This window comes from Lampetra planeri, unplaced genomic scaffold, assembly GCF_965212315.1.
Source record: "Lampetra planeri unplaced genomic scaffold, kcLamPlan1.2.h2 scaffold_286, whole genome shotgun sequence".
Lineage (NCBI taxonomy): Eukaryota > Metazoa > Chordata > Hyperoartia > Petromyzontiformes > Petromyzontidae > Lampetra > Lampetra planeri.
Genome location: NW_027615113.1, coordinates 49,439 through 63,447, shown reverse-complemented (window position 1 = coordinate 63,447; position 14,009 = coordinate 49,439). Strand labels below are relative to the sequence as shown.

At 52.6% G+C, this 14,009-nt stretch overlaps 1 protein-coding gene across 1 annotated transcript in view; it reads right to left on the bottom strand.

Annotated features, from left to right (window-relative positions):
• Positions 1-2,343: 2,343 nt before the first annotated feature.
• The window catches only part of LOC144740758 (T-lymphocyte surface antigen Ly-9-like), a 36,909-nt gene continuing 25,243 nt past the window's right edge, over positions 2,344-14,009 (bottom strand). The window contains exons 5-14 of the mRNA XM_078623504.1: positions 12,874-13,164; positions 11,646-11,984; positions 10,134-10,292; positions 9,969-9,990; positions 9,353-9,465; positions 8,239-8,304; positions 7,872-7,919; positions 6,850-6,927; positions 6,255-6,295; positions 2,344-5,761 (exon numbers count right to left, since the gene is read on the bottom strand). Coding sequence (XP_078479630.1) covers positions 5,711-5,761; positions 6,255-6,295; positions 6,850-6,927; positions 7,872-7,919; positions 8,239-8,304; positions 9,353-9,465; positions 9,969-9,990; positions 10,134-10,292; positions 11,646-11,984; positions 12,874-13,164 — 1,208 coding nt within the window. The 3' untranslated portion in view covers positions 2,344-5,710. The remainder of the gene's footprint in view (positions 5,762-6,254; positions 6,296-6,849; positions 6,928-7,871; positions 7,920-8,238; positions 8,305-9,352; positions 9,466-9,968; positions 9,991-10,133; positions 10,293-11,645; positions 11,985-12,873; positions 13,165-14,009) is intronic.

Below are 14,009 nucleotides of genomic sequence, written 5' to 3'. Positions count from 1 at the left end.
GGCACACGAGTGGGTGGGTGGCCAGCACCACGCACGACCGCCTTTGTCTCCCCAGGCTGAGTCGGCTTAAAAAAAACTCCCAGGACCGGTTCAGATAATCGTCACTGGTGGTGTTGGCCGTGAGCGGGAATCGAACCTGGGTCGCCAGGTTCGTAGCGCTAACCGCTACACTACCGCTACACACACACCCATACACACACCCGCTCATACACTCACCCACCCGCTCACACACTCACACCCATACACACACCCGCTCATACACTCACCCGCTCATACACTCACCCACCCGCTCACACACTCACCCACACACTCACACCCATACACACACCCGCTCATACACTCACCCGCTCACACACTCACCCACCCACTCACACACCCATACACACACCCACGCGTACACACGCCCACACACACTCACACCCACACTCAACCCCACACTCACACCCATACACACTCACACCCATACACACTCCCACGCACACACTCACCCACACACAGCACTGCGCACCCGTGTTATTAATCTCCAAGATTTTAATAAGACTTGCAAACAATTTACACGCGAACTTCGCTCGCTCGCCCACCCGCTCGGTCAACTTTGGCATTGACGTCATTCGTGCCCCCTGCGCGGCCGAAGAAAAATGGAAGCGTCCCCAAAGTTTACATTTGGTTTTGACACCAACGTGAAACAAAATACCTCGTTAGGCAGCGCTTTTAAAATTACACATATATAGAGAGAAAATAAAACAGCCTGCATACTGTGTTTAACCCGTGTGTGTGTGTGTGTGTATCTCGAACATACGACAGTTTGGCCGAGTATTGTCGGGAAAATGAAAATAAAAAAAATCATTTTAATTTTCCCGACGTCCCGGGGAGAGGGGGAAGTGATGGCGGAAATTTTTGTTCGGTCCAAATCGCAACTCGAACGAGGGGGGGGGGGGGGGCACGAATGACGAACCACCCTTTCGATGAAATCGAATTCATTTAAAATGTTCTTCGCTTTTCCACGCGGCCGCGCACGTAAAGCTTTCAAAAAAAACATTTGCGCATTAAACCGATGGGAAAAGCCGTTCCCCCCCGACTGACGCCATTTCGTTTCGCACGCCGCCTGTGCTTTATTATTCCACCCCCCTCCCCGCCCCCCCCTTTAAACAGAACGCATTCCCCTTTCGTAAACAAAAACAAGAACATCGATGGATTCCTGCACCAGGTAGGGATGACACCAGAGCACCCGGAAAACAAACAAAAAAACCCCAAAGCTTTGCACGAGGGGGCAACGCTCAATCCCCCCCGCCCACTCCGCTGCCGTACAGATGGAAACAGATGGCGTGATTAGTCCACTCCGCACGGCTCTTACTCGACAACCCACGGCACGGGAGTTTCACCGCACCCGTGCGCGCGATCCAACAACTCTCGCCGCTGCTGCCGCTGAGTTACGGACCACACGTGCAGCAGCGTAGCAGCCGCCGCCCTCACCGCCGCCATCACCGCCGCCATCACCACCGCCGCCATCACCGCCGCCCTCACCGCCGCCATCACCGCCGCCATCACCGCCGCCATCACCGCCGCCATCACCGCCACCATCACCGCCACCATCACCACCGCCATCACCGCCACCATCACCACCGCCGCCCCAATCGGACAACGGAGCGCTCTCGCTGTACAATCCGACGCGGCGAAAACGAACGGCGGCGATGAATTTTTGGACTGAACAATTTGACATTTTTTGGTTCTTTCGGTAAAGTCACGTAGAATGGAAATAATAAAATAATAAAAATAAAACATAAAATAATAATTTTATTTTTATTATTTTATTATTTCCATTCTACGTGATGACTTTACCGAAAGAACCAAGAAGATGAATCCCTGCAGTCACGAAAGCTTTAAATCGAAATTCAATTTGACATTGTCCACGACCGGGGGGATAAAGGATCAAGTCGAGGGCATCGTTCGAATTCGTCACTTCCTGTGACGTCACTTTCGCAGCAAACCCAAAACGATGGAATGCCTTGCGCACCGCAGGAAGTGACGTCACAAGAGGTGATGTCACAGAAAGTGACGCTCCTTCCTGTGAGGTCACTTCCTGCGATGGCAGTACTTCTTCCCCGTCTAAAGTGTGACGTCACGTTGGCACACTTCTGTTGCTGAGATCATTGGCGAAAAAGGTTTTCTTAAAAGAAGATTTACGCCGGGGCCGATCGAACACTTTGTGTCAACGTTCTCTTTCTTTACTTTGGGCGATCAAAGCGTTGTTTTGAAAACCCATCGCTTTAAAGTGGCCTCCCCTCCTTAGCTCGGTCGGCTGCCCCTGGGTTCTGTTTTAGTTCCCTGCGGAGAATCCTAGGATGGAATAAACATTATACAATTTAAATTATTTTTACATTTTTATTCCTTCATTTCGGTTCCGTCCCAAATTCCGTCCGCGCGTCGTTGCTGATTTCGCCAAGGAACATAAGCCACTGTCGTCGTGCAAACTCCGCTCATCCTTACAGCAGCGGCAGCTTTCGGCTCGGCCGTCGAAAAAAAGAGGTTCACTGCATTGCGTGCGCATTCGGATGTGCTCTCCTGCGGCCGTCTGGAACGCTCTTGCAATCCGATATTAGTAAGCCACTGGGAGCTGTGCACTTTTTAAACAGTCGTCTCGATTGACAAACTCATTTCTTTACAACCGTCTGTTGTTGTGTTCGGTCGGCTGCCCATTTCCCTCGGCAGCTCCGGTTGGCACGGTTGGATACGTACGGTGATGCGAAAGAAGTTCAACACGCACACGCAGGACAGAGACGCTGAATGCCGCTAAGAGGGGCGAACAATCACGCGCTCACAAAACTGGAGACGCAGTGTGGCGCATCGCCGTCAACGCGAAGTAGGCACCGGCCGACTAGACAAAATGAAAGTTTACTCAGTCGGGGACGACACGGCAGCAGTAGCAGCGACGGCAACCACCACCGCAAACCGCAACGCCACGACCCTGCCTTCCACTGCGAATAAACTTGGCAAGGCCCTGCTGGAAAATAAGTCCTAAAACTCACGATTCCGAGGCCGGACGCAACGTTGCCGAGCCGTGAATATTCATAGGCGTTTCTTCCTTGCGCGAAAATTATTGACAAACGGTAAAGGTTTAAGAAATATGTATATACGTTCTTATTGACGCTCGCAGTAAAGGATAACTATCTATAGACTATAAACTATTTTGATTTTACGAGGTAATGCCCACTGAACTAGGAAGCTCTTCTTTTCAGAAGCGACCTGGCCAACACAAATGATAGCGCAACAATAGTGGCTTATCATCACGTGCAAATTAATAAATTCTCTAAAACGCATGACGTTGATACTAAATGTGGAGGCGGAAAAACCCGGAGGACCCAGAGAAAATCCACGCGACTACAGGGAGATAGAGACACGAAAACTCAAAATATACAGCAGCAGGCGTCAGGGTTGTTATCGAACCCACGACCTCCAGTATACCAGGCTTGGTAGTTAACATCTCCTAGCCACCGTGATGATGATGAGAGAGAGATGCAAACTCAAAATCAACAGCAGGCATCATCAGGGTCTGGGATCGAACCCATGCACTCCTGTATGCCAGGCGAGGAAGTTAACATCTCCTAGCCACCGTGATGATGATGAGAGACATGCAAACTCAAAATCAACAGCAGGCATCATCAGGGTCGGGATCGAACCCACGCCCTCCTGTATGCCCTGCGAGGTAGTTAACATCTCCTAGCCACCGTGGCCGCCCCCAAATATCGTTTGCGAACTCAAATTGCGGTTTGCTTCAGGGTGTGTGGCTGCCCATTGGCCAGGCAGAATGCAGTTTGGGTCACGTCTTGCCCCGGAGACCACCAGCGCTGCTCCACCCGATTGGCACGCGTTTACAGGGACCCCCACCCCCGATCATCACGAAAATGACCAGAAAGCCCGGCTCTACAGAAGCGGTGTGTACATTTGTATGCGCACTTGTTTGCATAAATGTCCCAGTCTTGCGCTATAAGGAACGCCCGAATACCAAAGGCACCAATTTATTATAAATATATCGGTATACGAGTGATTGCACATCTATAGGTGAATGTGCGAACATATATACCCTGTATATGTTTGGGTGTGTGTGTGTATGCGCGCAAGTAAGATCTTGCATGCGTGAGTGCGTGTTTATGCGTGCGTACACGTGCGTGCACATACAATGTGAATCGGACATGCATGTTTGTTCGTGCGTGCGTGGGATGTTTTTCCTGATTTTCCGTTTGATATATAAATGCCAAAAAACTCGGGGACCTCGATGTTTACAATTTCACATGATCCGGAATAGTTCTTGTTGTTGTTTTGGGTTGATGTAAATGTGGCATCGTGTTTCCTGTCATGTTTTGTTTGTATTCTTTGTTGTTGTAAGGTTCTGACCCCGTGCCCCCTACTGGACATCTGTGAAAAAATCTTTACAACTCATCGGATTCCTCCTCCAGTATAAATACACCATTCCTATTCTGGCTTCGCTGGAAGCGATGTAACAGGAAGTGACGTCACAAGAGGTGATGTCACAGGAAGTGATGTCACAGGAAGTGACGATCCTTCCTGTGAGGTCACTTCCTGCGACGCCGGTACTTCTTCCCCGTCTGAAGCGCGCCGTCACTTCTGTTGCCGAGATCGTTGGCGAAAAAAGTTCTCGTTAAAAAAAGATTTACTTTGGGCGATCAACATACAAACCGATTATATAGGTCACACCGAGTACTTGAACGACAAGATTTTTTTTGTACAAACGTCTAATTTGAATTGAATAAAAATAAAATACCAAATATAAAACGCTCCACTCCCCCCCTCCCACCCCCCCTTATGCGTACGCTCGGGTACCACTCAATGTGCTTATGAGAAATTGAAGCATCACTTAACCTGGAATTCGTCCACAGCTGAGAAAGCCGTTGTTGTTCCGTAATGCGCAGCGGTATTCACACTACACCGCAACTTTTACAATCGTGGAGACTTTTTCAGGCTATTAACATACAATTGTTATCAAATGACAGCGTATTATCCATTCTTTTTACACTAAAAACGAGGCTCCCACAATACGTTTAACACGTAGGCTTTCGCGACCAATATTACACGTAATAAAGGTTTTTTTGGGTTAGATCCCGTAGGTATAAATGTGTCATAATCCTCCACCACCCGACACAGCCAGTAAGGTTTGTGAAGTAAACAACACGCCAATTAGTTACTACTACAGCAATCATTCAAATTGTAACATTTTGTTCTGTTTACGAGACAAACCTTACTAATTGGCTGTGTCGGGGGGTTTGGTGGGTTTAATGCATAGGTGGGACAAAGTCATTGTTATGCAAGTCCAAGTCGAGTCGCAAGTCATCAAATTCATGACTCGAGTCTGACTCGAGTCCAAGTCACATGACTCGAGTCCACACCTCTGGTTTAATGACACATTTATATATTTATATGATCTAACCCAAAAAAACCTGTACTATTGGTCGTGAAAGCCTACTGCGTGTTAAACTGACTTAGTGGCTGAATGGCGGGTTTTGGTATTGGTGGGTACGCGCACGCACACACGCACGTACACGCGCACACGCACACACGCACGTACACGCGCACGCACACACGCACGTACACGCACACGCACACACGCACGTACACGCGCACGCACACACGCACGCGCGTACAATGCGAACGACCAAAGCGATTTGTGTGCCGTGAGACCAGCGGCACTCTGCGTTCACACGGCAGTCATGGCTCGGAACTTGGGGTTTGATGTCACGTTCGTCAGCTGTAAGAGGGAGAGACAGACACATAGAGAGGGGGGGGGGGGTAGAGAGAAATAGAGACAAAGAGAGAGACACGTAGAGAGAGACATAGTGAGAGAGACACACACAGAGACACACAGAGAGAGACATAGTGAGAGAGACACACACAGAGACACACAGAGAGAGACATAGTGAGAGAGACACACACAGAGACACACAGAGAGAGACATAGTGAGAGAGACACAGGGGCGAGACACACAGGGAGAGAGATGGGGTAAGAGGGGAGAGGTACAGAGAGAGAGTTTAATGTTGTCATTTACAGTTTAAGAATTACATTTTCCAAGCTTCACCTCCGATGAGCACGTTGGCTATGTGCAGTACGAAAGAAGTTCAACTTACTTACATACTTACATGTAATAAAGTACCGTACTTATGAATGGTCTGTACGACTGATTTATATTGAAAGACACTGAGACCATGTGGTTTATATGTTGGTCATTCTGTCGGGTATCTTACCTCTGACAGGGAGTCCGGGAACCCGACATTGTCTAAAGGATCTGTGGAAGAAAATAAAATACCCCGGTTAGATGCATGCCCTGGTCCCCCTCAGTGGGTAGGTGGTGGGTGGGTGGTGGGTGGTGGTGGGTGGTGGTGGGTAGTGGTGTTGTTAGTGGGTGGGTGGGTGTGTGGTGGGTGGGTGGCATTGGTGGTGGGTGGGTGGTGTTGGTGGGTGGTGTTGGTGTTGGTTGGTGGGTGGGTGGTGTTGGTGGTGTTGGTGGGTGGTGTTGGTGTGTGAGTGGTGGTTGGTGGTGGTGGTGTTAGTGGGTGGGTGGGTTGGTGGTGTTGGTGGGTATTAGTGGGTGGGTGGGGTTGGTGGTTGGTGAGGTGGGTGGTGGTGGTGTTAGTGGGTGGGTGGGTGGGTTGGTAGTGTTGGTGGGTGGGTTGGTGGTGGGTGAGTGGTGTTGGTGGTGTTGGTGGTGGGTGGGTGGTGTTAGTGGTGGGTGGGTGGTGTTGGTGGTGTTGGTGGGTGGTGGTGTTAGTGGGTGGTGTTGGTGGGTGGGTGATGGTGGTGTCAGTGGGTGGGTGGTGGTGGTGGTGTTGCGATGCTCACCTTGTGATTTTGTGGAGTTAGAGTATCTGTTGGCGTAGGAGAAGTCGGCCCCGGCCGGCAGAGACATCTCATCCACGCCTGCGGGGAGCAGACGGTCAGGACAAGCGGTCGCCACGGTAACAGCACCGGCTAGCCCAGGGGTCGGCAACCAAAATAACAAGAAGAGCCATTTCTTTCCAATTCGGTACAAAATTCAGTATTTCAAGAGCCGCAATGCATCTGAGTACATACTGTACATACGTACATATCGTCAAGAAGCAGCCCGTAAAGAGCCGCATGCGGCTCCGGAGCCGTAGGTTGCCGACCCCTGGGCTAGCCAATGCCCACTCGGGAACGCGCACGAACGACGTCATCGTCGTCGCTACGTCGTCATCGTTGCCGCGTCATCATCGTCATCGCTGACGTCACGCCATGTCGTTATCAAAGGCGCGGTCCCCACCACCTATCCCCATCCCCCTGTAGCTATGGTCGAGGCTACACAGGGAACCCTGTCTCTTGTATGGGTGTGTGTGTGTGTACGTGTGTGTACATGTGTGTGTGTGTGTGCGTGTATACATGTGTGTGTGTGCGTGTATACATGTGTGTGTGTGCGTGCACGTGTGCGTGTACGTGTATGTGTGTACCTGTGTGTGTGTAAGTGTGTGTGCGTGCACGTGTGTGTGTGTGTACATGTGTGCGTGTACGTGTGTGTGTACGTGTGTGTAGCGGTTAGCACGCTGCGCTATGAATCCGGCGACCCGAGTTCGATCCCGCTCACGGTCCCAACACCAGTGACGATTATCTGAACCGGTCCTGGGCCTCCCCTAGGTCGACTCAGCCTCAAATGAGCACCTGATGCAGTGTGTAAACATCACCACTAGGGAGACAAAGGTGACCGGGCGTGGTGCTGGCCACCCACCCCCTCGTGTGGGTGGGTGGCCAGCTACTCGCGAACAGCACTTGCCCCAACAGTCTGTGAGAGGCTACACGTGGGATCTTTGTCTTTGTGCGCAGGAGGAGGAGCGTTAAACATTGACACTCACTTGGGGGTCTCACTGAGCTGCGATCCATTCTCCAGTCGTCGTCGTCGCCTGCACGCCACGCAAACACGCTATTGTCACGGGGCGAACACGCTACTGTCACGTGCCGAACATGCTAACATCATGCGGCGAACACACGACGCAACATCGGGCAACTTTCCCGTGACGTCACCATGGCGACGTCGCCGCGACAAGGTGCCGCCATTTTCTCCCTGGTGAAGTAATTTCGCGAGAAATTTCGCGCGAAAACGTCGGTCGGCTTCTCGTTGGCCGTCCCAAGCTTTGACTGGGCCCACCTCCTGGTCCCCCCCCCCCTCCCCCCGGGTACGCTCGGACCCGAGTGGCCGTCGCGCTGCGAACGTGGCCTCACCGCGTGCTCCTCTGGAGAGGTCGGGCGTGTAGGAGTTGTAGGCCGGGTTCGATCGCCCCATCGTGTCTGGGACGGGAAGACACACGCGGGGACGTCAAGACACGAAGCAGCACAGACGGCAAACGCAAAAGCCGGTCCCACCACCTTCCCTGCGTCTCGCTCGAAACTCCGACCCGGAGGCCTGGAGAACCGGTCTCCCCGAGGCTCAGCACGGCCCTGGTACGGCTCGGTTTGTGCCAGTGGAAAGGCAAACCGTACCGTGCCAGGCTGGCTCAGCACGGCTCGGTTTGTGCCAGTGGAAAAGCAATCCGAACAATGCCAGGCTTGGCTCAGCACGGCTAAGTTTGTGCCAGAGGAAAAGCAACCCGGACCATGCCAGGCTGGCTCAGCACGGCTCGGTTTGTGCCAGTGGAAAAGCAACCCGGGCCACGCCAGGCTGGCTCAGCACGGCTCGGTTTGTGCCAGTGGAAAAGAAACCTGGGCCATGCCAGGCTGGCTCAGCATGGCTCGGTTTGTGCCAGTGGAAAAGAAACCTGGGCCATGCCAGGCTGGCTCAGCACGGCTCGGTTTGTGCCAGTGGAAAAGCAACCCGTACCGCACCAGGCTGGCTCAGCATGGCTCGGTTTGTGCCAGTGGAAAAGAAACCTGGGCCATGCCAGGCTGGCTCAGCACGGCTCGGTTTGTGCCAATGGAAAAGCAGCCCGAGCCGAGCCAGGCTGGCTCAGCACGGCTCGGTTTGTGCCAGTGGAAAAGAAACCCGGGCCATGCCAGGCTGACTCAGCATGGCTCAGTTTGTGCCAGTGGAAAAGCAACCCGGGCCATGCCAGGCTGGCTCAGCATGGCTCGGTTTGTGCCAGAGGAAAAGCAACCCGGACCATGCCAGGCTGGTTCAACATAGCTCGGTTTGTGCCAGTGGAAAAGCAACTCGGACCATGCCAGGCTTGGCTCAGCATGGCTCGGTTTGTCCCAGTGGAAAAGCAACCCGGGCCATGCCAGGCTGGCTCAGCACGGCTCGGTTTGTGCCAGTGGAAAAGCAACCCGAGCCGAGCCAGGCTGGCCCGGCACGACCTTGGCATGGCTCGGTTTGGTGTCAGTGGAAAAGGCGTCGTCCCACCGGTGTGTGCGTTCCCGTTGGGGTGGAACGACGTGTTGAGCGTGCCGTTCCGTCCGCCCACGGCGTCGCCCGTCGTCCACGGCCTCTGGTGCTCCGGGGGTGGCTCCATGCGTCTGCATCAACAAGGCCGTCAACAACGCCGTCAACAACGCCGTCAACAAGGCCGTCAACAAGGCCGTCAACAAGGCCGTCAACAAGGGTCGGCATCTGAACCCACGACCTCCTGTACACCAGCCAAGATAGTTAACATCTCCTAGCTACGTGATGATGATGAGAGAGAGAGACACGCAAACTACAAATATACAGCAGCAGGCGTCAGGTTCAGGATTGAACCCACGACTTCCTGCACACCAGGCGAGGTAGTTCACATCTCCTAGCCACCGTGATGATGAGAGAGACACACGCAAACTCCAAATATACAGCAGCAGGCGTCAGGGGTCAGGATCTAACCTACGACCCCCTCAGACCAGGCGAGGTAGTTAACATCTCGCCATGCTGAGGTCAAGCGGCGTGTGACCTCGTTGGTTGCAACGGAGAAGCGGGGGGGTGGGGGGGGTGGGGGGGTGGGGGGGGGTGGGGGGGTGGGGGGGGGTGGTGGCCACCACCACCAACTCACCTCACGGTCTCCACTTGAGTCTCTGTGGGGAATGGAGAGGGAGGGAGAGGAAAAAAGAGAGCACAGATTGATTTTGTTACACAATTGTAAAACACGTAAAATCTTTAATTTTAAAAGGGGGGGGGGGGAGTGGGCGGGGGGCAGTGCGGGGGGGGGGGGCCTCACTCGTGTTCTTGTTGGATTTGGGCGGCGGGCTCTTTTTCTGCTTGCGCTTTCGTCGGCACATGAGGATGAGCAGCAGCAGCAGCAGGAGCAGCAGCAGGCCGCCCACTCCGCCCACCACGCCGCCGATGATGGCCGAGCGAGTCGCAGGCCACGGGTCCTCTGTGACGCGGGGGGGGGGGGGGGTAGGGAGGGGGGGGAACGCGAGTTAGTAAGGAAGTCTTACTTGTGCGTGTGGAGAAACACAAGGTAGTGAGTCGTACTTGTGTGGGGAAACACAAAAGTCTTATGTGTGTGGGGAAACACAAAAGTCTTATGTGTGTGGGGAAATACAAGTTAGTAAGGAAGTATTACGTGTATGTGGGGAAACACAAGTTAGTAAGTCTTACTGGTTTGTGAAGAAAAACAAGTTAGTAAGTCTTACAGGTGTGTGAAGAAACACAAGTTAGTAAGTCTTACAGGTGTGTGAAGAAACACAAGTTAGTAAGTCTTACAGGTGTGTGAAGAAACACAAGTTAGTAAGTCTTAAAGGTGTGTGAAGAAACACAGGTTAGTAAGTCTTACAGGTGTGTGAAGAAACACAGGTTAGTAAGGCTTACTGGTGTGTGGGGAAACACAAGTTAGTAAGTCAAATGCATTTCTTATCTTGCACTCTCACGAGTCCAGTCTGTCACGAATGTGCACCGATCACATGTACGTAGTGAGCTCTTTGGAACGACACCTCAGGCTCAGGCTCAGGCACGGATTCCCCATGACGTGAGCCCTGTTACTCCTTCCATGTCTAACAGGGACTGCGCTGGTAGCATCGCCCCTACTGGGCATCTGTGAAAGAAGAGCCTCATAGCTCATCGGACTTCTCCAGTATCAATAAATGTTCCGATTCTGGTACGAGGTTCGCGCGCGGCGGGCAATGGCAGATCGCCGTGGGCTGAGGATTGACGTGGGTCTGCTGAGGCCCGGTGCGCGTTGATCAGCAAGATAGTACGGAGTGGACAAATGCATACTCTTGGAGACGAGTTGCCATGGTTTAACAGAAAGCTGGTTTAGCTCGTCTCATGTTGAGATGAGATCATACATCCAGAAGTTTCACATGAGCTGTGGCGTTTAGCACCGCGTCGCCTGCGACAGGGCAGTTAGGGCACGTGCCGTTGGCGAGGAGTGGTAGTGCCTATGTACATAAACACCACACCCAGACAAAGGTCCCCCAATGTAACCTTTAACAGGGCAGTTGGTGTGGCAAGTTCTGAAAGTTTGAAGTGTAATTAAAAGTTTTAAAAAATGTGCAACAAAAGGGCATTCAATAAAAAAGAATTTGCAAAAAAATATTCAAAAGCCCACAAAGTAACTTCGGAGCCAAATTCCACAGGCCAAACGCAGAAAATCTCGAGAAGACGCTTTCCGTCTCTTCCACCAGACCGCAGATTAGAAAAAATAGCTACCTAACAAAAACACACACTGGCGTAACAGCAGGTCAACGACGGCAACCGTCCAACCAAAATAAACCACGCTGCAGACCTATCAGAGCGACAGCCGCGCTAGACTGCTGTCCTGTGCACGGCACCGCAGTGAACTTGTAGCTCCCCCTGTCCTTCACTTGCGCCAGCTTTACGCGCAGGGACCCATTGGCGTAGGCCGCAGTCCGTCCGACGTAGCCGTTTCCTTCGGAAAACTCCTGCGGCTCCGCTCCGTTCCCCGGCAGGATCCAGCTCGCCACCGCCTGCTCGCCGAACGTCCAGGTGACGTTCGCCTTTCCGAAGAAGGCATAGCTCAAGGACAACGTGGAGTCGAGGCCAGGCGTTGAGATAATAGAGGTGCTGGGCACGGTCAGGTTCGCCGCGCCGCTGGTCGTCGCGCCTGCGGAGCAGTCGGGAGAGCGGTGGTGACGGTGCGGTTCTGTATTTTCACATCAACGGCGCCATTTTGTTTTCAGGATCGCCATTTTGTTATTTTTGCAGTGATGCCATTTTGTGGTTTTCATGACGCCATTTTTTTTTATTTTATGCGCGGCTTTTGGCTCATTGTCAAGTTCCCCCCAGGGCTACGACGATGTGAATCTGAGTTATGGAGGGAATTATAGATCTGGAGGGAAGTCTGGATGTGGATGCGAGGCTACCTGAGCAGAAGGGTGGGGGCTACCCGAGTGGTGGGTGGGGTTGTGACGTCGCTCATGCTCAGCACATGGAGGTCCGCTCGCTTCTTCCTTGGGGGCTGGTGGGTTGAGTGGGCATGGCTATATAGGCGTCAGTGAGGCTGACAGAGGGAAGGAGCAGCTCCCAGCCCACCACGAATCTCAGCTGAGCCTCGCAAGACATTGGCAGGTCTCAATAAATTGGACGCTAGACTCTATTGGTAAGAGACAGTTGAAATCCCACAAAATTACCCCCCTGTTGCGATTCACTTGTACGAAGAGGTGCTAGGGGGATTGACACATTGAGGGATTGTGAGAAACAGCGATGGCTTGGGAGGATAGGCCATCATCCAGCAGTGGATTGTGTGGCTGACGGCGACTGGACGATGCCGCCGCTGCTGCTGCCGCCCCCGAGTACAATGGCTTTCCGCGTTTATCCGGGATCTCAATACGCCGAGATAGTTTTCATCATCACGAATCAGGGGCGAGGGGACCGCTCAATAAAATTTGGTCGTTTGGTGGAGGGGGTGGTGGTGGGGGGGAAGGGGAGAGGTGGTGGTTGTGGAGGGTAGTGGGACCTCTTCTCTGTCTATCTCTCTCCATCCCTTTACTCACATTCGAGCTCCAGCAGCACGGGCGCGCTCGTCCCATTGCTCACTGGGTTCTCCGCACGGCACGAGTAGCTGCCGCGGTGGCTAAATGCCAAGTTGCTGATGGTGTAGTTGGCGTAGAGGAGGTTCGCGGCAGTGGGCTTGAGCGTGGCGATGAGGTCGCCATACTTATAGAAGGAGAACACGAGGCCGGCGCCGCTGGTGACGCTTGCTGCCGAGCACTGCAGGGTCGCGCTGCCGCCAAATTTGGGCGGCGAGGGCGGAAGCAGTTGCAGCATCGCGTTGGTGATGACCTCTACGTGGAGTCGTATGGTGGTGATGGTGGGTTGGAGGGGGCAGAGAGGGTGAGGGGGGAGGAGATTGATAGATAAGTTCAAGCGGTGAGGTGGCGAGGCACGAAGGGGGGCGGGGGGGAGGTTTCACAATGGCCACGTCGGTAGCACTGAGCAGACACGGTTGGAGGTCATGGGTTCGAGACTTGGGTCTGGCTGTGTGTGTCTGTCTCTTCACAACCGGGCTGCTAATATGCATCAAGTTGGCACAGTAGGGGGTAGAGCTTGGTGCATCTGCCGGTTATCTCAGTCAGCCCACCCATGGCACCTGGTGGGTCTGTCCCGAGATCACCTGTGTTTGAGGTGCCTTAACTCAACGTGTTTCTTTATTTCTTAGTTGCACAATACAAGCGTTTTCTAAAGTTATATCTTCGCCTGTTCACGTACTGCATCACCCTGTCGCACGGTAAAAGACGATATCCACTCGCTCCCCCCACCCGGCTTTTCTCATAGCCCCACGTTTATACTGCAAAAACCGGAAGTGACGTCATGGGTTCAACCAACGTTGGAACATTCCAAATCAAATATAACCAGTCCGTAAACAAATGTATGGCAGATGTACATCAAATGTATATACAGAAATAATACACTCACTTTCTGTCTTATGGCTCTTACATTACCAGCCCCTAATTGGCTAGGCAGGGAGCATACCAGTTACTCTTAACTTTAACCTTAAGAGCCACAAACTCTAAATAATAATCTATACTTATAACAATAATAATGTATTGTATTTCTGCCACTTATTGGCTGTCTTGAGCCTTCTCTTTATCTTATCAGTATACTTTCGTGCTGGTTCTTGTAACAGACA